Source organism: Dama dama, chromosome 12 (genome assembly GCF_033118175.1).
Source record: "Dama dama isolate Ldn47 chromosome 12, ASM3311817v1, whole genome shotgun sequence".
Classification (NCBI taxonomy): Eukaryota; Metazoa; Chordata; class Mammalia; order Artiodactyla; family Cervidae; genus Dama; species Dama dama.
Window position 1 is genome coordinate 82,388,792 of NC_083692.1, and position 21,277 is coordinate 82,410,068.

Genomic DNA, 21,277 nt, shown 5'->3' on the forward strand with positions numbered 1-21,277 from the left:
CCAAAAAATAAACAAAATAAGGTGTCTCTTAACAGTAACATTTAGGCTTTTTTTTTTTTTTTTGCTCAGTTTGAGAGTCTTTGTCCTTTAATGGGGGGATTTAAAGAATCTGCCTGCAATGCAGGAGACCCTGATTCAGTTTCTGGGTCAGGAAGTTCCGCTGGAGAAGGGATAGGCCATCAACTCCTATATTCTTAGGCTTCCCTGGTGGCTCAGCTGATAAAGAATTTGCCTGCAGTGTGGGAGATCTGGGTTTGATCCCTGGGTTGGGAAGATCCCCTGGAGAAGGGAAAGGTTACCCACTCTAGTATTCTGGCCTGGAGAATGCCATGGACTGTATAGCCACTTTCATTTTAACCTATTTACATAGATTTAGATAGTTTGGGCTTATTTCTATCCATTTATTCTTTGTATTTTTGGTTAATTATATATTCATGTTACTTCTTCCTATCTCCTTATTTTCTCCAGAATGACCCACTTTCTTTTTCTATAATGATGTAGAAGTCATGCATCTTGCTAAAGCTAAAAATTAATTTCAGGGCATCAACAGTATCAATGAAAAGGTAAATACTAACGTTGGAAGACAGTAATGAAATAAGCATTTTCACACATTATCGGTGGAAATGTACATTCTTATCCTACGCTTCTCAGTATTTATACTGAGGGGGTGACTACAAAGGAAACTATAAGTAAGGTGAAAAGACAGCCCTCAGATTGGGAGAAAATAATAGCAAATGAAGAAACAGACAAAGGATTAATCTCAAAAATATACAAGCAACTCCTGAAGCTCAATCCCAGAAAAACAAATGACCCAATCAAAAAATGGGCCAAAGAACTAAACAGACATTTCTCCAAAGAAGACATACAGATGGCTAACAAACACATGAAAAGATGCTCAACATATACTGAGGGGGTGGGGAGGTAACCCTAATTACGTGGCTTAAACCAGGGCTAGCTCAGCCTCATCCAAGCTACCAAACTGATGGATCAAATTTCCAAATGAAAAGCAAGGTATTGATGGTGAGAAAGGACGAAAACACATTAGCTCGGCAACCAGTACCCTCTAAAAATTGTAGAGGGTACAGTGTACAAATGTCATTGTGGCACTGCCTGTGGCACTGAGAACACTTGGAAGCAACTTAGGTGTGCATTGTAGGTAACTGGTTAGATTATGAAACATGCACACTATTCTTCCAGGGCGATCAGAAGAATCTTGATTTGGGACTTCCCTGGTGATCCGGTAATTAGGACTGGGTGCTCTCACTGCCCGGGCCCCGAGTTCCATCCCTCATCAGGGAACTAAGATCCCACAAGCTGCACAGCAAGGCAAGAAAAGAAAGCACAATGAAAAAAAATCTTGATTTGCACAGAGCTTTAGAAAATAGTGGGATCTCCAGAGGCATAGATAGGAGAATGAGAGGATTCTCGAAATGGAAAGTCATGGAAAATTTTGGGTGTTGTGCAATGAATGTCAAGTCACAGGGGAACAGAGATTATAAAGAAGTTCAAGTAACTTGACAAGCGAAGAGAAAACTGACCAGCGGAGTCTATACTCAGAGAACAGAAGTCATAAAGGAGAGGGAGATGGGAGCGTAGTCAGGCCCTTGATTTCTGCTCTTTCTGAAGTCTGGTTTTTCTTCTTATCTGGGTTGTTAGACCTCCTTCCCCCTGAAATAACATGAGTCCCTATATTCCTTGAAAGCAAAAGGCATGTCATGGAGATAAAATCAACATATTTTGACTGTGAGGGCTTCTTATGACACATTTGTATTTTGAACTTAGGTGGTAAGCGTCCCTGGTGGGATCAGTGGTAAAGAATCCACCAGGCAATGCAGGAGATGCAGGCTCGATCCTTGATCTGGGAAGATTCCGCATGCCACAGAGCAGCTAAACCCGTGCACCAAAACTATTGAACTTGCGCTCTAGAACTTACTTGGCACAACTACTGAAGTCTGTGCCCCAGAGCCCTTGCTCCGCAACAAGAAAAGCCCCTGCAATGAGCAGCCCAAGCACCACCAAATAAACAGCAGCCCCTGCTCTCTGCAGCGAGAGAAAAGCCCCTGCAGCAACAAAGACCCAGCACAGCTAAAAATAAATCAATAAAAATTTAAAGCAACTAAAAAGAAATTCTCAGGTAAGCCCTTACCCTCATCTACATCCCTGATCTCAGTTTGCTCTGCTAACCGCTATATCTTCTCTTTTATGTTCCTTGTATCCCTCACGCACTTCTCTTACCAGAGTCTTCTTTTTCCCTATTTTTTAATCTTCCATTTTCCCATTTTCTCTTGACTATTTTATGATCTCAATGATTATCTTTGAGCAGATGATTCCCAGAGCTCTCTTTGGAGCTCCCAGCCTGTATTTCCTTGGCCCTTCTAGACATTTTAACTCTGCTGTCCTTCTGTCTCCTCCAGTGCAGCATGTTTCAGAGTTCATCATCTTTTTTCCAAAACTGGCACTTCATTTTGTATTCATTCAGTGGCCCCATCATTCCCTCAGGGAACCAGACTGGTGCACCTTTTTCTCTCCTCTTTCACTTGTCCCCATGCCCGTTTCCCCCAGTTAGCGGCTCAGTTCGGTCACTTTGTATTTGAAACATCACTGCATTTGACCCATATCCCTCTTCCCCACCGTCACTCCTGCTCAGATCTGTTGAAAGTTCCCTCAGGGCTTTAGTTTTTCCAAAACGAAAGAAAAACTCCCATGTAAATATCCAGGCAATTAAAAAAAAAAATCTGTGTGTAGGCCAGGACTGGAGAGAGACAGGACAAGGCCAATTATTGTAAGAAATGTATGTCTAGAGTTGGTAAAAGTTGTTAACAATTAGTTGGGGGGTGGGATTTCCTGGTGGTCCTGTGCTTAAGACTCCGTGCTCCAATGCAAGGGGCCTAGATTCAATCCCTGGTAGAGGAACTAGATCCTACATGTCACAACTAAAGATCCTGCACGCTGCAATGAAGATCAAAGATCCCACATGCCACAACCAAGATGTGGCAGAGCCAAATAAATAATATTTATTTAAAAAAAGAAAAATGTTAAACAAAAAGAATGAGGGGTAAGCCTGAAAAGGGGTTGCTTCCCAGGTGAATCAGTGGTAAAGAATTCGCCTGCCAATGCACGAGACTTGGGTTCAATCTCTGGGTCAGGAAGATCCCCCCGAGGAGGAAATGGCAACACACTCCAGTATAATGCCTGGGAAATTCCATGGACAGAGGAGCCTGGCGGGCTACAGTCCATGGGGTCGCAAAGAGTTGGACACGACTTAGTGACTAAACAACAAGAAGCCTGAAAAAATAACTGGAACAGTTATATGACTAAATAAGAGAGTAGAGGGGATAAGGCTCAAAAAGAAGACAAACTTGACACAGAATATTTTTAGTAACCTCAAGGAACAGTGTAATGTTTAGTAGTGGGGAACTGGATAGCATACTTTAGTTCTGGACATAGCACTGGAGAAGCTGGAGGTAACAGGGTACATTAGAGGTAGTGATGCTTCCATATGAACTGCAATGGGTGCAGAGAGAGTCACAGAGCATAGCCAATTTTGGCCATCTCCACTTCTGTAAATGTTGACAAACCAAACAAAGCTTAAGCCTTATTGGTCTGGTTAGCCAACGTGGGAAAAGAAAAATGAAGATTCATCCTTCCCAGGTGAATCTGGGTCTGCATTTTCTGAGCCTCACAGCACATGAGAATGGTCAGTTATTTAGAGAGCTCTGAGTCAACAACCCCAGACCTAATCTACCTGCACTCGACTTTCCCCATTCAATTCCTCCTACATATGTTAACAAACTGACCTGAGCAAATTTCAACTCTGGTCTCATCACTCTTCAGCTAAGACATTTCACTAGCTTCCCACAGACTTAAGAATAAAATCTCAATACAATCTTTAGCCTAGTTTTCAAGTAAGTATGACAGACATAAAAGCAATAGATTTTGGCATAGAAGACTTGGGTTCAAATACTGGTTCTGACAACTATCTATGGGACCTTGGTCAAATTATTTTAATTCTCAGAGCCCGTTTCCTCACCTGTAAAATATGGATGATAATTTCACACAGCTGGTGTGAGAGATAATAAGGCACAATTTATCTAGTACACAGAATCTTGATCAAGAATTTCCTCCTTCCCTTACTTTATCACTCAGCTTCAACCTATTTTTTCTAAAGTAATTTTTTTCAGCATTTCTCTTTATGCACTATTGTACTGTGTGCTATGCTAACTTGCTTCAGTCATGTCTGACTCTTTGCAATCCTGTGGACTGTAGCCTGCCAGGTTCCTCTGTTTATGCGATTCTGCAGGCAAGAATACTGGAGCAGGTAGCCATTTCCTTCTCCAGGGGGTCTTCCCAACCTAGGGATCAAACCTGAGTCTCTTAGGTCTCCTGCACTGGCAGGCAGGTTCTTTACTATTTTGCTAAACTCTCCCAGAGTCTTACTGTCCCTTCCAGGTATCTTCTCTGGATGTCCCTCCCCTTCTACCTGTCACCCACAAAGAATCAGCAGGGCAGGCTGGGATCTCCCCGGTCTTTGAAGATGAGTTCCCAGGAGATGTGCCCAGGGCTAGGAATATAGCAGTAAATACAGAACTGGCGCTTAAGGAACTTTCACACTAGTGGAGAAGTCAGACAAATGGACAGGCAATTACGATACTGAGACAAGTGCTCTGATGGAGAAAAATTTAGAGGGCTATGAAATCTTACCCAAGTTTGAGAAGTCAGAGATTGACAGGGTGATAAAATGTAAGTTTAGACCTTCAAGTAGGTGGTGGGAGTGGGAGGTGGGAAAGGAATTGAGGAAGAAGGGAATATGGTAGAAGTGAGATCATCATGGCACATTTCTCCTTAGCTATCCCCATAAACCCTATGCTCAATATGCTATCTTCTTCCACACCTCTGTGCTTTGCCCATGTTCCTTCCCTGCCAACTCATGTTTTGGAAGCCAGCTCAAATCATTTCCTCTTGGAAAGTCTTCCTCAGGCAAAATTAGTCATTCCCGCCGCTCTCCTTCTCCACTAATGACTCCACTTTATGAGCCAAAAATCTGGATACATTGTCTGACAGTCAATTCTTTTTCTGATAGATAAACTAATTTTATTAGATGCTATAGATATTGTGGCTCAGCTGGTAAAGAATCTGCCTGCAATGCAGGCGACCTTGGTTCAAGCCCTAGGTTGGGAAGATCCTTTGGAGAAGGGAATAGCTACCCACTCCAGTATCCTGGTCTAGAGAATTCCATGGACTGTATAGTCCATGGGGTGGAAAAGAGTCTGACACGACTGAGCAACTTTCACTTTCATAGATATGGAAGTTAAATCATACTTTATTTAAGTTGTCTTTAATAAAAAGAAAAATAGAGAAAACAATCATATATATAATACATATCTGTGTCATTGTTTTTGTTATTCATATAAGGGATAGTTAGGGAGTTTGGGATGGACATGTACACACTGTCAAAATTGATGGCAATGTAGTATATATACAAATATATACAAAACTGAAGTTTATAATGTTAAATAACCATTAATTTTAATTTTTGCTACTATTACTGCTAGGCTCTGAACATTTAATTGGACTCTGATGAGTTTTTAAAAATTTTAATGATTGTCTGTTACTTTTCTGATTGTCTGATATACTGGTCAGAGAGGGGGTAATTGGAATATGTTTGGAATCTCTCTCAACAATAATCTCTAAGTATTTTCATTAGTAATTTTTATAGTCTCCTTATCTGGGTCTAGCTTCTTCATCTTGTGGCTCTTTTATGTAAATTACTTCTCTCTCCTGAGATAAGCTGAGTATCACAGAAAGGGGAGTTATGGCACTTGCCCAGTCCTGAAACCCCACTTTGACCTCTTGCTCTCACCTTTAACTTGCTTTGAACTCTCCCCAAATTATTGATCCTGAAAAAAGAATTATTGATCCTGTGGGACAGCTACCTGATTATGAACTTGGCTCTTCTGACAATGGTTCTCGGATCTCCTCCCTAAGTAATTGGGTCATGTCTCTCCTAACTGGTGAAGTACTCAGGCATCTGTTAGTGATGATGAAAATTTAGGTTTAAGGAATACAGAAATTAGTGTAAATATGCAATATTAGGATCTGAAACCGAGAGATCTAATGTCTACTTCCTTTGCTACAAGCTCTGTTCTATTAAATAGCATAACTGACCTTCTAAGAGGAATTTCTTGATGAATCCTGGAAAGTTAAAAAAAGTGAGAGACAATATTTCTTTATTTGATTTCCCAACATAAGGTGTGTATGCTGCTGCTGCTTAGTCACTTTAGTCATGCCCGACTCTGTGCGGCCCTATGGACTGTAGCTCTCCAGGCTCCTCTGTCCATGGGATTCTCCAGGCAAGAGTACTGGAGTGGGTTGCCATGCCCTCCTCCAGGAGAGCTATCCAACTCAGGGATAGAACCTGGGTCTCCTGCATTGCAGGCAGAATTTTTTTAACACTGAGCTAACAGGGAAGCCCATGAGCTATGTATATATAACTGCTAAATACCTGGAGAAGGGAAAGGCTACCCATTCCAGTATTCTGGCCTGGAGAATTACATGGACTGTATAGTCCATGGGGTTGCAAAGAGTCGGACACGACTGAGCAACTTTCACTTTCACAGGTACCTAAAGCCTAGATATAAGTGATCATGATTTTTAAGAGACTTTTATTTTTTAAAGTTCATTTTCCTGATCTTACCACTTTTTCTAATTCTAAAATGCAATTTTATGATTAAAAAATTACCTACTAGCCAAATAATGCCGCATGACAGCACTATTTTTATCTCCTTTTGCAGTGAGGGATTCAACTGTCCTCTGATAATACAGTGGTGAACAAAGAAGACAGGGTCCTTGACTCAATAAATATCTGTGCTCTCACTGGTCAGCCTTCAAGCCCCTTAACCTCTCTGCTTCCAGATACCCACTATTTCCTGGATCTATAGCTCTCTTCCTTTCCCACTGCAGGAATTAAAGCTCTCATTATCTTCCAACTCCAAAAAAAAAGAAAGAAAGAAAAAGCCTCCCTCACTGGTTTCTTATCCATCCAACCACTCAACATGAGATATCTAAAATGCAAATCTTTGGGCTGATTTTCAATTTCCTACTGTACTAAGTCCTGATTCTCGGACTTTCTATGTAAACCCCTGCAGAATTTCTCTCCGGGTATAAGACCTGTCTTATCTCTGGGTGTTCTCCAGTTTGCAACCAAAGTACAAGCAATGTCTTATCACTTGCAGCAAGAACAGGACGTACCCTGTCTGTGGCATTTTGGTCTGTGAGGAAGGGATGTGGGGGCAGTTACTGAGAGATTATTAACCACTAAAGAAGAACCCACTCCAGAGCCAGGAAACAGGTCGCCTCAAGCTTGCTCTGAAAGTACACATCTTTTCCCCAGTCATAAGTAGTTCCCTTTTTTGTAATCTTGTGATGCACTCTCTAGCTGAGCCACTCCGACTACCTAATTCCACCCCCTTTCTGCCCCCACAGCATTTCCCATCACACAAGGCCTGTGGTTTTAAGTCTTCATTTTTTTGCTTCTGAAGTTTCCTGGGCTTGGGACGTCCTTTACCTCCCAGGAGGCCTGGCGACCTTTTATTCCGCGTTCACGGCTCGGGAGACTTTCCTTTCTCGCTCGCCCACTCGGCCTCCCCACGTGGGGCTTCTATCCTCTGGTGCGCTTATCCTGCGATCGCAGGCCTGGCAACTGCGGAGGTGCATTAGCGACTGCTCCACCAGTCCCGGGAACCGCCTGAACGTGAACCATCGCCGATGCCCTGCACCATCCACCGCGGGCCGCAGGAGCTTCGCGTTCACTCTGGGACTGGAGGGACTGGGAGTCAGTACTCCAGGATCACCGGTGAGGAGCTGTCGCGGGTCACGTGACCCGCCGATTGTCACGCGGGTGCCGCCCACCTGACCAGGCCGTCACGTGGCCCGGCCGGCTGGGGCAGGGGAAGCAGACCGGCGGGCCATGGCGGGCTCCACGCTCAGGTTTTCGCTGCTGCTGGCGGCAGCGTTCGCTGGGCGGGCGACGGCCCTGTGGCCATGGCCCCAGTACATTCAGACCTCTGAGCTGCGGTACACCATCTTCCCGCACAGCTTCCAATTCCAGTACCATCTCAGTTCGGCCGCGCAGGTGGGCTGCTCCGTCCTCGACGAGGCCTTCCAACGCTACCGTGACCTGCTCTTCGGTTCCGTGGCTTTCCGTTTTTCCCACCCCATAGGTGAGTCGGACCTGCCCAGTCTCGTTCCCAGGCTCCGAAAGGCCCTGCCCCCCTCTTTGGGGGACAACTCCCTCAAACCTCCTGAAACGCCCTTCCTCTGCCTTTTGCCCACCCCCCTAGTCTGTCCCAGCCCTCTAGCCTCCACGTCCACCTGCCCCTTTTCTCCAGCTGTCCTCTCAGCCTCCCCAAGAGTTGGCCCCCCACCTCCATTCACTTCTTCACTAAATTGACTGGCCAGAACTTTTCTGTAATCCTGTCCTCCTGCTATATATTTCATCAATAATGTCTGCTTTAGGACTACAGTTCAATCAGATTAGGAAATTCCTAAAAATACTGTGCCAGTAGACATCTAAGGTGATCCCTCTGAGCGTGTTCCATTGTCTGGGTCCTAGTGAGGTTGTGATCAGGGCTGGGGAGAGACCAGAGCTAACACCCGCCACTGGTAAGACTAGATGTGAGAGATATACTGACCTGTGCAAAATTACATAAAACTATCTGACCCCTATTAGGGAAATGTTTAAACCGTGAGAGGAAAAACACTGACCACTTCCATAAGGAAATGAGTTTTAAGCAGCCACTTACAGTGAGGTGGTGGATATAATTGGCCAGGACTGAAAGGAGGGTATTCCAGGAAGGAAGGAAGGTTTGAGCAGAGGCACAGAGGCTTACAGTTAAAACCACAGTGCTGGGCTGGTGTGTGTAATGAGGTGGGGGACTGGGGACCAGTGAGATTGAGGAGGGTGTGGAGTTGAAATGAAGAGTCAGGAGTGCTTTGGATATGGGCTTCATCTGAAATAGCACAGGCTGGCAATTTTTCTTTAAGGCGGTTACTGAAAATTGTGCTTGTGGGGTTTTATCTATTGGGAGATAATGAAAACTGTTTTGGACAAACATTACCAAAGAAGAGACAAGAAATTTCCTTCTCTGATGTTCTTCCTGTGGAGTCTTCCCTTTGGAGCACAGTTTCCTGGAGAGGCTTTCAGATGACTTGAGCCATAAGCCATAATCCTATTTCTGCAAAAACAAGGAAGAATCTATGGAGGAGAACAACATCAACAAAGCCCAAACCATAGTATATTTCCCAATGGGACTGAAGAAAACAACATATGCAAGTTGTTGTTGAGTCTCTTAAGTCGTGTCCAACTCTTTTGTGACCCCATGGACTGTAGCCCACCAGGCTTCTCTGCCCTTAGGATTTCCCAGGCAGGAATACTAGAGAGGGTTGCCTATTCCCTTCTCCAGGGGATCTTCGCCACCCAAGGATCAAACCCACATCTCCTGCTTGGCAGGTGGATTCTTTATCACTGAGCCACTCGGAAAGCCCCATATGCAAGTTAAAACTTAGCTAAAGCTTCCAGTGTCCTTGTAGGCTAGCTCCTCCACCAAAGATCAAACTCATGCACTGTGCATTGGGAGTGCAGAGTCTTAACCACTGGACTGCTAGTGAAGTCCCCAGTGCTTCCTTAACGCAGTACAACTTCTGGTTTTGATCTGCTCCTCGAATTCAGTGAAGTTCATACCTCCAGGTTTTCTAAAAAACAAGTCTGGTGTTGAGTTTCAACTCTACTCTGAACTTGCCTCCAAGGCTTAGCTGTAGTCCATTAATTGCTAAATGGTTTGTGGAAGTATTTAGTACTTGTAATTGACAGGTGTTTATGCCAACTGGAGGATATGTGTTACATGTTGTTAAACTTGTTGAACAGGGTTATTTTAGGCTGTAGATACTTGAATGAACCTAGTTCTCTGTTTTGATCATTAAGCCCCATCCTGTTTACAAATCAAAGAGCTGATTATTTGAGATAGCATCAACTAATGTTGCTCCAAATACTTTTTGGGGTGCTTGATGGAGTTGATAAAGTCCAGGTAAAATGACTAAATCTGATTATGTCATTTGGCTGCATTCTTTGCTTTTCTTGAAACTAGTTGATTGAAGCCATAATGATTATTATAAAGTTCTCATCCTGTTCTGATGTTTACATGTACATCCCTGGGAGTTACTTAGGATGCCATTGTCCCTGAACAGAATAATCCCCCACCTCTTCCCCAGACCTTTTAATCTAGAATGGAAGGAAGATTATTGTATGAGTATCTGGATCCTTCTGCAGCCATTATCAATATTTAATTAGCTTATCCTCAGATGTTAAGTGACCAGGTTAATAAGTGGCATAGTTCATGATAATCTGAATCTCCTAAAATTCCTCCTTTGGCCATTCCTTCTATAATTGTGCCCTGAACATAGATATTTAATTATTTGTTGAATATACTAAAATTAACTTTAAAGGGCTACTTCATATAAAAGTTTGTAAAAAGGTTTCATGATTTTTGTTTATGTCCTATTTTGTTTATGTCAGTTGCTCAATCATGTCCGACTCTTTGCGACCCCATGAACTGCAGCATGCCAGGCTTCCCTGTCCTTCACTATCTCCTGAAGCTTCCTCAAACTTCTGTCCATTGAGTTGGTGATGCCATCCAACCATCTTGCCCTCTGTCGCCCCCTATTCCTCCTGCCTTCAATCTTTCCCAGCATCAGGGTCTTTTCTAATGAGTTGGCTCTTTGCATCAGGTGGCCAAAGAACTGGAGCTTTAGCTTCAGCATCAGTCCTTTTAATAAATATTCAGGACTGATTTCCTTTAGAATTTCCTTTAGATCATCAAAAAGATGATTTGCATATTTCATTTAGAATTGATTGTCTTTCAAGTTTCAAATTTGGAATATTAGCATGTGATTTCATGAAAAGGAGGATCACAGTATGCTCTGGTCCTAAATCAAGCTGCTCTTAACTCATCAAAGAATTAGAGATGCATTGGAACTGCATCTAGAGAACGTAGGAGGGAAGCTGGTAAGGGGCAGCTCCCCCATGACAAGGACAAGGCATAGCCTTGGGGTGCTTGATGGAGTTGATAAAGTCCAGTTGCTCAGTCAGTTCAGTTCAGTTCAGTCAGTTCAGTTGCTCAGTCGCGTCTAAGTCGTTGAGACCCCATGGACTGCAGCATGCCAGGCTTCCCTTTCCATAGTCAGCTCCTGGAGCTTGCTCAAACTCATGTCCATCGAGTCAGTGATGCCATCCAACCGTCTCATCCTCTGTTGTGCCCTTCTCCTCCCGCCTTCAATCTTTCTCAGCATCAGGGTCTTTTCCAGTGAGTCAGTTCTTTGCATCAGGTAGCCAAAGTATTGGAGTTTCAGCTTCAGCATTAGTCCTTCCAATGAATATTCAGGACTGATTTCCTTTAGGATGGACTGGTTGGATCTCCTTCTTGTCCAAGGGACCCTCAAGAGTCTTCTCCAACACCACAGTTCAAAAGCATCAATCTTCAGTGCTCAGCTTTCTTTATAATCCAACTCTCACATCTGTACGTGACTACCAGAAAAACCATAGTTTTGACCAGAAAAACCACAGCTTTGACAACTTTGTTGGCAAAGTAATGTCTCTGCTTTTTAATATGCTGTCTAGGTTGGTCATAGGTTTTCTTCCAAGGAGCAAGCATCTTTTAATTTCATGGCTGCAGTCACCATCTGCAGTGACTTTGGAGACCAAAAGAATAAAGTCTATCATTGTTTCCCCATCTATTTGCCATGAAAGTGATGGGACTGGATGGCATGATCTTAGTTTTCTGAATGCTGAGTTTTAAGCCAACTTTTTCACTGTCCTCTTGCACATTCATCAAAAGGCTGTTTATTTTTTCTTCGCTTTCTGCCATAAGGGTGCTGTCATCAACGTATCTGAGGTTATTGATATTTCTCCCAGCACTCTTGATTCCAGCTTGTGCTTCATTCAGCCTGGCATTTTGCATGATGTACTCTGCACATAAGTTAAAAAGTCCAGGTAAAGTGGCTAAATCTGATTATGCAGAAGACTTGATTGCCACTTGTATATATTATCTTAAAAGCAAAGATGAAGAACACAATGCAGCAAAAGAGTTTTGTAGTAGAATTCTTTTTCCTGTGAAGGGGCATGTGGAGGATGGAGGGCTATATAAGGAGAAGAAATACAGTGATTTGAGAAGAATAGGTATCAGGAGAATTATTTTTAGCAAAGGGCAAAATAATTGTGTTCCATTTTGAATCCCTGGGCCTAGGATAGCTTGGCCTCTACCAGCCCCTCTTCTCGCAGCTGAACCCAAGAAGCTCAGCTTGGTCTAGATGTGTGGGGGTAGTCTGGGCCTGGTTTATGAAAAATTCCAGTCTTATTTCCTTGAGCCATCTCTGCTTCCCCTCTCCCCTGCTTGAAGACCAATTACAGTAGTGGACTCAGGGTCTGAAACATGATCTATTCAGGAGTCAGCCACAGAATGTTTATTGATCACTTCTTTAACTATGTTCCTTTGGCAAATTGCCTAATTTGCAAGTAGCTAATGCTGCTTTTTATTTTCTAATGTGTCTACATTCCAAGCATTTCTGAGGATATAGGGAGATAATGATGAGTGTCTTTACAAACTTTGAACACTACAAGGGAGAACTGGGTGTTTTGTTTTTTTTTTGACTGTGCTGGGTCTTCATTGCTGTGCAGGCTTTTTCTCCCCGTGATGAGCAGCGACTACTCTTCAATGCAGTGTGCGGGCTTCTCATTGCCATGGTTTCTCTTGTTTCAGGGCCTGGGCTTTAGATGTTGCAGCTTCAGTAGTTGCAGCTCTCCAGCCCTAGAGCACAGGCTCAGTAGTTGTGGCACGTGGGCTTAGTTGCTCCTCAGCATGTGGGATCTTCCCGGACCAGGCTTACTGTGCAGTGCTTAGTCTCTCAGTTGGGTCCAACTCTTTGCGATCCCATGGACTATAGCCTGCCAGGCTCCTCTGTCCATGGGAATTCTCCAGGCAAGAATACTGGAGTGGATTGCCATGCCCTCCTCCAGGGAGTCTTCCCAACCCAGAGATTGAACCCGGGTCACCTGCATTGCAGGTGGCTTATTTACCATCTACCACTGAGACGCCAGGGAAGCCTAAGAACTTGGTGATTTTTAAAATGAAACAAAATATAAAACATCTAAACCGTCCAGCTGCCTTTCTTCCCATCTCCTTCCCCCGCACTTCTTCACATCCACACAGAAGAGTGAAGCATGGCACTGGAGATTTTTTGCCAGTTGATTCCCTCTTTTTTGATTTGTTTTTAACAGAAGGTGGGGTCTTTTTTTTTTTTTTTCCTTACAGCTACTCAGTTTTGCTAGGGCATGTTGTGGATTTCTTAGCCTATTGAAGGCATAAACCTCAATCCTTTTCCTAATGATTTGTCAACTGAAATTAAAATGTATAGCATGAGATCTGTGAGTTCAGTTTTATTTGAGGACTCAGGACTCTAACCCAGGGGACAGCCTCTCTCACAGCTCTGAAGCACTGCTCCAGAGAAGTAGTGGGGGAGGTCAACAAGCACATAGGTGACTGTGGAGGGGTCCACGCGGTCAAGCACACATCTCGGTAGAAGGCTGTTCTTGGTCACGAGGAACAGGTATCTGGTGCTCTTCTATGTTTGGAAAGATATAAGAAATTGGATTAATACAATTTTCTCCTGAAAATATCCTAACTGTCTGAAGGCTCCTTCTGCCAGTTTTCCCAGAGCGCCTCGTTCCTGGTCTTTGCCCTAAACGCCTGTCAAGGTGTGTTGGATGTCTGTGACTGCAGTGGCCGCTCACCCAGTCCTTCAGGTCGATGCCGAGTGACATTCCTTAGGTGACAGTTACACAAAAAGAAAAGTTTTGCTGCCCAACTAATGTTTCTTTTAGAAATGAATGAGGTTATTACTCTTATGTTTCTGTATTTTCCTAAATTTCTTCTGCTGGCCCTGGAAATAAGTGACAAGATCAGAGTCGATGTGCATCATCCAGAGGTTTAACCGATTGGATGACAAGCTTTCTCTCACCTTCGTGGGGCCACTGACCAGAGGGGCAGCTGAAGAGAGGAGGTTGGGTCTGGAGAGGCGAGACATGTGTATGTGAAGCATTTCCTGTGACCTGCCTCAAGGCTTAGGGGTTTGTAGTCTGTTGTAACAGAAAAATGGGTTTGCTTTTCTTCTCTATTCATGGCTGTAGTGAATAAGACGTATTACTGGGTCAGGAACTTCTCTTTTATTTCCTGCATCTGTTTTAAGCTACTGTTATTGCTTAAGCCCCCTGGCCATGAGCTCAACCCTGATCTCTAGCCAGCAGTGGGGTGTGCTGTCATTGTGTCCACATCTTGAGGTTGGCTGCGGCTTGAGTCTGGGGTGAAACTCTCTTCTCTGGCAGTGTGTGCTCAGATGCAGGAAGTTTGAGGCTTGGCCGCTTGAATGTCAGTCAGTAAGCTTCCTTTCTTTTGTAAAGCTTTGGGATGGGTGCAAGGGAGATGGCTTGCCAGGTACACTGCCCTGGATGAAAAGTTTGACTACAGTCTTATTCAGTCTTGTCTTGGGAGTAACTTGGATCCCACATTTGTGGCTTTGGTCTTTTTACTAGGGCCACAGTCCTAGCTTGAGGCCGATTCAGAGTTGCAAAGCCATGTCCCTTTTATATTGGGTGGGCCAAAAAATTTGTTCAGGATTTTTTAAGGTATTACAGAAAATGAACTTTTGGCCAATCCAGTATGGTGGCGTGAAAGCCGGTTTGGCACACAGGGTGGCATCACACAGCAGCGGAGCCCTTAGGCTTCTGTAAGAAGCTCAGGGAAGGCCCTCAGGGCTGCGTCTGTGGTGTGGTTTTCCCACAAGACACCTTGCCCCTAGGCTCTTCCAGCCAAGTTGCAAAAGTGACTTTTTAGGAAAAGACAAGTAGAAAATGGAAGGAAACTAGCATTTATTGAGTATCTGGCACTTGCTGTATGTTATAGCCTCTAATCTTCATAACAGCTCTGTGAGATTGGTGTTATACTTAGCTTTCAGAACTGAGACTCAAAGAGGTTAAGGACCGTGTCCAGGCTCACACAGCCAGCAGTGGCAGAGTGCAAATTCCAGTCAGGTCTGTTTGTCTGCCAGGACTTTGCTTTTTATGCTGTGCAGTGTAGGGACAGTCTGCTCATAAATACCTTTATCAAGCATTATACCAGTTAGGGATTTGGGAAACTCACTGTCCTTTTGTAGGATTAAACTCTGATAACACTTCAGTGTTAATTACTTCAAATAGTAACTTCTAACTTCTAATTGCTTTAATCATTAGCACTCAAGTTGTGAATATTTTGATCCCTGGCCCATTGTTTGCAGATTCCAGTAGTATTTCTAGTTGGCTTCCCCCCTTCCATTCATCCTTAATACAAGCAGTATTTATTAAGCAACTATAATTTGTTATTAGCACTGGTCCAAAGAATATTAATGAGCTGCCTATGTCCTTAAAGAATTTACAGTCTCATACTACAAAGCTACAGTAATCAAAATAGTATGATACTGGCACAAAAACAAACACACAGATCAGTGGAACAGGATAGACAGCCCAGAAATAGACTGGTAGACCATGGTCAGTTAATCTGTGACAAAGGAGGCAAGAATATACAATGGAGAAAAGACAGTCTTTTCAGCAAGTGGTGCTGGGAAAACTGCACAGCTCCATGTAAAAGAATGAAGTTAGAATATTCTCTAACGCCATATACAAAATGAACTCAAAGTGAATTAAAGACCTAAATGTAACACTAGATACTACTGAATGGGAGAAAATATTTGCAAATAATATGACTGAGAAGGAATTAATATCCAATATATATAAACAGTTCATACAACTTAACATCAAGAAAATACCCAATTAAAATGTGGTTGAAAGAAATTAATAGCCATTTTTCCAAAGCAGAAATGCAGCCAACAGGAATGTGAAAAGATGTTCAGTATTGCTAATTATCAGGGAAATGCAAATCAAAACCATAATGAGGTATTACCTCACACCTGTCAGGATGGCCATCATCAAAAAGAACACAAATAACATCCGTGAGGATGTAGAGAAGAAGGAACCCTCCTACCCTGTTGGTAGGAATGTAAATTGGTGCAGCCACTGTGGAAAACAGAGTGAAGGTTTCTCAAAAAACTAAAAATAGAGTTACCATATGACCCAGCTGTTCCACTCCTGGCTAAACATATGAAAAAAAACAAACACATCAATTAGAAAAGATATTAATACATGCACCCCAGTGTTCACAGCATCATTATTTCCAATTGCTGAGATATGAAAACACTCTAAGTGTCCATCAACAGATGAATGGCTAAAGAAGATGTGTGTGTACACACACATGCACACAATGGAATACTATTCAGCCATACAAAAGTCATACAAAAATTTTGTGATTTGCAGCAACATAGATGGACTTGGAGGGCATAATGCTCAAACAGAGAAAGACAAGTAACTCTATGATATCGTTTATATGCAGAATCTAAAAAATACAGCGAACTAGTGAATACAACAAAAAAGAAACAGACTCACAGAATATAGAACAAACTAGTGGTTACCAGTTGGGGGAAGGAGGGGCAATATAGGGGTGGGGGAGTGGGTGGTACAAACTGTTCGGTGTAAGATAGGCTCAAAGGTGTAAGTACAATGTAGGGAAGTAGCCAGTATTTTGTAATAATCTTAAATGGAAAGTAACCTTTAAAAGTTGTATAAAATTTTAAAATGAATTTTTTCAAATACTTAAGAATTTATAGTCTTGAAATGGACAGACATACAGTAAAGTGTGAGTTTTGCTAATAACTGAAGTACAGGTGCTTTGGAAACACCTGATGTGTGTGTGTGCGCACGTGCACATGCATAGGGGGTACATGTTGAGAAGACTTCCAATAAGAGCTGTCTAATAAGATCTGAAAGGAGCTGATGGAGGTGGAGTTAGTAATCTACACAGAAAGAGATACATGTAGGAAAGGCCTTTAGGAAAGAAGCTTTCACGACATAGTTAAGAAACTCAAGTTCAGTGATGTCAGTATGAAGCACAGCTACAGGTGGATCAGCAGGTTCTGAAGCTAAGGAGGTGGTAGATGCAAGGTCATGGAATGGCCTAGTGAGCCCTGATAGAGAACATGAGCTTTATCCTGAGGTCAAGGAAGGCCAATAAAGGCCATTAAACAGGATAAGTGATGTAAACTGAACTCTACCTGCATTGGGGATTGGTGGGGAATGGGACTAGAGGCAGGAAACCCACTTAAAAGACTCTTACGGTGGTCTAGATAAGAGATGAAAGTGGCTGAAGTGGGTTGACAGCTGTACAGACAGAGAAAACTAGAAAGATTGAAGAAAATTTAGGAAGTAGATGTCCTTTGACAATTAAATGGATAAAGAAGATGTGGTACATTTACACAATGGAATATTACTCAGCCATTAAAAGGAATGAAATAGTACCATTTGCTGCAACATGGATGGACCCAGAGACTGTCATACTAAGTGAAGTAAATCAGACAGAAAAGACAAATATCATATGATATCACTTACATGTAAAATTCTAAAAAAGTGATACAAATTAACTTATCTACAAAACAGAAACAGACTCACAAACTTAGGGTTACCAAAGGGAAAGGTGGGGGAGAGGGATAAATTAGGAGGTTGGAATTAACATATACATACTACTATATAAAATAGATTAACAACAAGGAATTAACTGTTTAGTACAGGGAACTCTATTCAATACTCTGAACTTTATGGGAAAAGAATCTGAAAAAGAATAAATACATGTATATGGATAATCAAATCACTTTAGTATTCACCTGAAACTAATGCAACATTGTCAATCAACTATACCCCAATATAAAGTTAAAAATTTTTTCAAAAGAAAAAAATTTTAGGAAGTGGAATGCTTGAAAAGTAGGGGTTTTGATGGAGAAGGGGGTGCTGGGGATGACTCCAGATTTGCGATTTAGTAATTTAAATGTATTCAGCTGCCATTCACAAAGATAGGGAAAATTGTAGGAGAGCAAGGGAAGGAGTGGAAAGAGAGACAGAGAGATTGATGAAGAGGTTGGAGGCAGACGGGAATGATGAAAAGTGAGTTTGATTTTGGACCTGTTGAGTGTGAGGTGTCGATTAGCTAGCAGACAGTTACCTGAATGGTGCTAAAGCTTGAGAGAATGAGTTGGAACCTTTAGGACAAGGAGTCCTAAAAGTGACCATGAGAGGGTGTTGAGGAGGAAAAGGAGGATGTCACTGGATAACTGCTAAGCCAGAATGTGGGTTAGTTCTTCCTCTTGAGTCATCCAGGATTTGACAAGGTGAAATCACCTAGTCATCTAAGATTATGACTAGCTTTCAGACAGAGAGGAACACTGGAGACTGGAATCCAAAGTCTTAGGTAAATAAAGAAGTAACCAGGAAGTTGCAGAGTTTTGTGACAAGGAGAGGTTCAAGATTTTACAGCTGAATGTCATGATTTCCAGAGGAGAGGTGGTTGTGGTTTTTTCACTTGATGGAAGAGGGTGGATGGCCTGGAAGCAGCCCCCATATGTCTATCCCAGGATGTGAGAAGGAGCTGCCTCTCAGAGCAAGTTGTAGGGAGAGGCAGGCTTCAGTAATGGGGGAAGTAGAAAAGGCTGCAGATGTTGGTAGTTGAATAACCATGGACTAAGGTTCCAGAGGGTTGGCAGGTGTGGATGATTGTAGTACAGGTGACTTGGTGGAGGAGAGGAAATAGCCCTTACAGGAGTGGGAGTGTGGGCCCATAAGGAGCAGAGGCGTTTATGTATTGGGCAGAGTGACAAAAGAGGATCGCAGTACAACACGGTAGATTTCCATGACTACGAGATTGCCAAGGAAGTAAGTTCCAGAGATAAGCAGAAGTTCATGTATATGTGTGTGTGTGTATGAGAAATTAATATATGATAAAGGAAACATTTCCAATCAAAAGTGAAAAGACGTGTTAGTCAATAAATATGCTAGGATGACTGGTTGACGGTTATCCATTTGGAAAATATTTTAATCTTTACCTCATTCCAAGCACAAAAGTAAATTCCAGGTGTGCTAAAGATCTAAAGATATGCCATCAAACTATTAGAAAGACTCAAAGGAACAATTCATTTAGTCCCAGGGTAGAAGAGGCCTTTCTAAACAAGTCAATAAAGGAAACCATAAAGGACTAACAGATTTGACTACATACAAATTAAAGCAAAAGAACCCATAAGTTAGAAAATAAAGGACATAATGAGGCAAATATTTGTAACCTTAAAAGACAAGGTTAAAATCTAGAAAGAGCTCTGCAAATCAATTAAAGAAAATTAACTTTTAAAAAATGCAAAGACAAATGAACTTATCTACAGAACAGAAATAGACTCACAGACAGAAAGAACAGACTTGTGGTTGCCAAGAGAGAGCGGGGAGGGAGAGGGATGGACTGGGAGTTTGAGGTTGGTGGATGCAAACTGTTACATATAGAATGGATAAACAACAGGGTCTTACTGTATAGCTCAGGGAACTAGATCCAATCTCTTGGGATAAACCATAATGGAAAAGAACATTTTTAAAAGAATTATATGTGTGTGTGTGTGTGTGTGTGTGTGTGTAACTGAGTCACTTTGATATACAGTAGAAAGCAACTGTACTTCAATAAAAAAGTTTTTTGTTGGGAAAAAAGTACAAAGAATATGACCAGTAAATACAAGGCAGAGCTGAAGTTCAATGACTCTTACAGAAATACAGATTAAAACTGCTGTTTCTCTTTTGTCAATCAGACTGGCTCATATGGAAAGGAATTGAGATGGTCTAGTTTTGGAAGGATGGGAAGATGGGCCCATGGATGTTGGTTCACATAAACCAGTACAGTAATTTGGAAGAGTAATTGGCAGTGTCAAAACTAAAAACTTGGACTTCCCTAGTGGTGAAGAATCTGTCTACCAGTGCAGGGGACACAAGTTCGATCCCTGGTCTGGGAAGATCCCACATGCTGCGGGGAATCACATGCTCAGATGCCACAACCACTGAGCCAGCATGCTGCAACCCCTGAAGCCTGTGCACTCCAGAGCCCGTGCTCTGCAACAAAAGAAACCCCTGCAACGAGAAGCCCACGCACCACAACTTAGAGAGTAGCCTCTACTTTGCTGCAATTAGAGAAAGCCCATGTGCAGTAGCAAAGACCCAGTGCAGCCAAAAATGAATAAATAATAAAAGGAAAAACCACTTTCATATTTTTAGCCTAGCATTTCTACCTCTAGAAATTTTCCTACCAAAATCTCTCACAACTGCTTTAAAAAATAATATAGATATGAATATTTACTAGAGCATTGTTTATAATATTGAAAACCTAGAAGTAGTCCCAAATGTCCACAAGGAGGAAAGAAGTTAGTATTTTCAGCTTTTTAAAATTAAAGTATGTTTGGGAGTTCCCTGGTGGCTAATGGTTAGGATTCTGATTTCACTGCCATAGTCCCAGGTTGGGGAACTGAGATCCTGTAAGCTGCATGGCGTGGCCAAATGAAAAATAAAATTAAAGTATATCTCCAAAATGGAATTGCATTCAACACTTACAAACAATGATGTAGGTTTATATATACTGACATTAAAAGATCTTCAAATCATTTTGGTAAGTGGAAAAAAGTAACAAACTAATATGTATTGGGCTCTCATTTTTGTTTTTAAAATAAATCTATATAGTTAAAAAAACTGGGAAGTTGGCAAAATGATAACCAAAGTTATCTCTTAGGATCTAGAATTATAGGGAGATCTTTAAGTGGACGAGGGGAGTGAACAAGTACAGGTTAAGTTTGAAAAGTAAAGGAAAAAAGGAAACTTCTAACTACAGCTTTTACAAAAGAAGACAGAAGGGAAAACATTCAGGATTCACCTATGGGCTAGAAGGATTGTACTTCAGAGTAGGTATTAGTAATCTATGGGGGGAAAAGAACTGCAGAACTCATGGGAGGCGGCACCATGATCCAGACAGAATTCAACAGCACTCAGGAGGGTCTCCAGGCCAGGGCAGGGGGATTCTCAGACTCCCACTTTACCAGGAGAAGAAGTTTGACAGGGTGGCCTAGCCTCTTCTCCTGGACGCACCACTGCTCTCGTATATTGGCAGCTGCCCAGGCTTAGAATACCTTTTCCTTCTTGGTAGCTGGCAAACTCCAACTCAAGGTTCAAAGTCCTGCTCAGAAGTCCACTTCCAAGGTTAAGCCTTCCTCTCTGCCTCTGGAAGGAGGCAGCTATAAT

General features: G+C 42.4%; 1 protein-coding gene across 1 annotated transcript in view; it reads left to right on the forward strand.

The window, feature by feature from the left end:
- Nucleotides 1-7,909: 7,909 nt before the first annotated feature.
- Nucleotides 7,910-21,277, forward strand: part of HEXA (hexosaminidase subunit alpha) — a 31,338-nt gene continuing 17,970 nt past the window's right edge. The window contains exon 1 of the mRNA XM_061157926.1: nucleotides 7,910-8,219. Coding sequence (XP_061013909.1) covers nucleotides 7,967-8,219 — 253 coding nt within the window. The 5' untranslated portion in view covers nucleotides 7,910-7,966. The remainder of the gene's footprint in view (nucleotides 8,220-21,277) is intronic.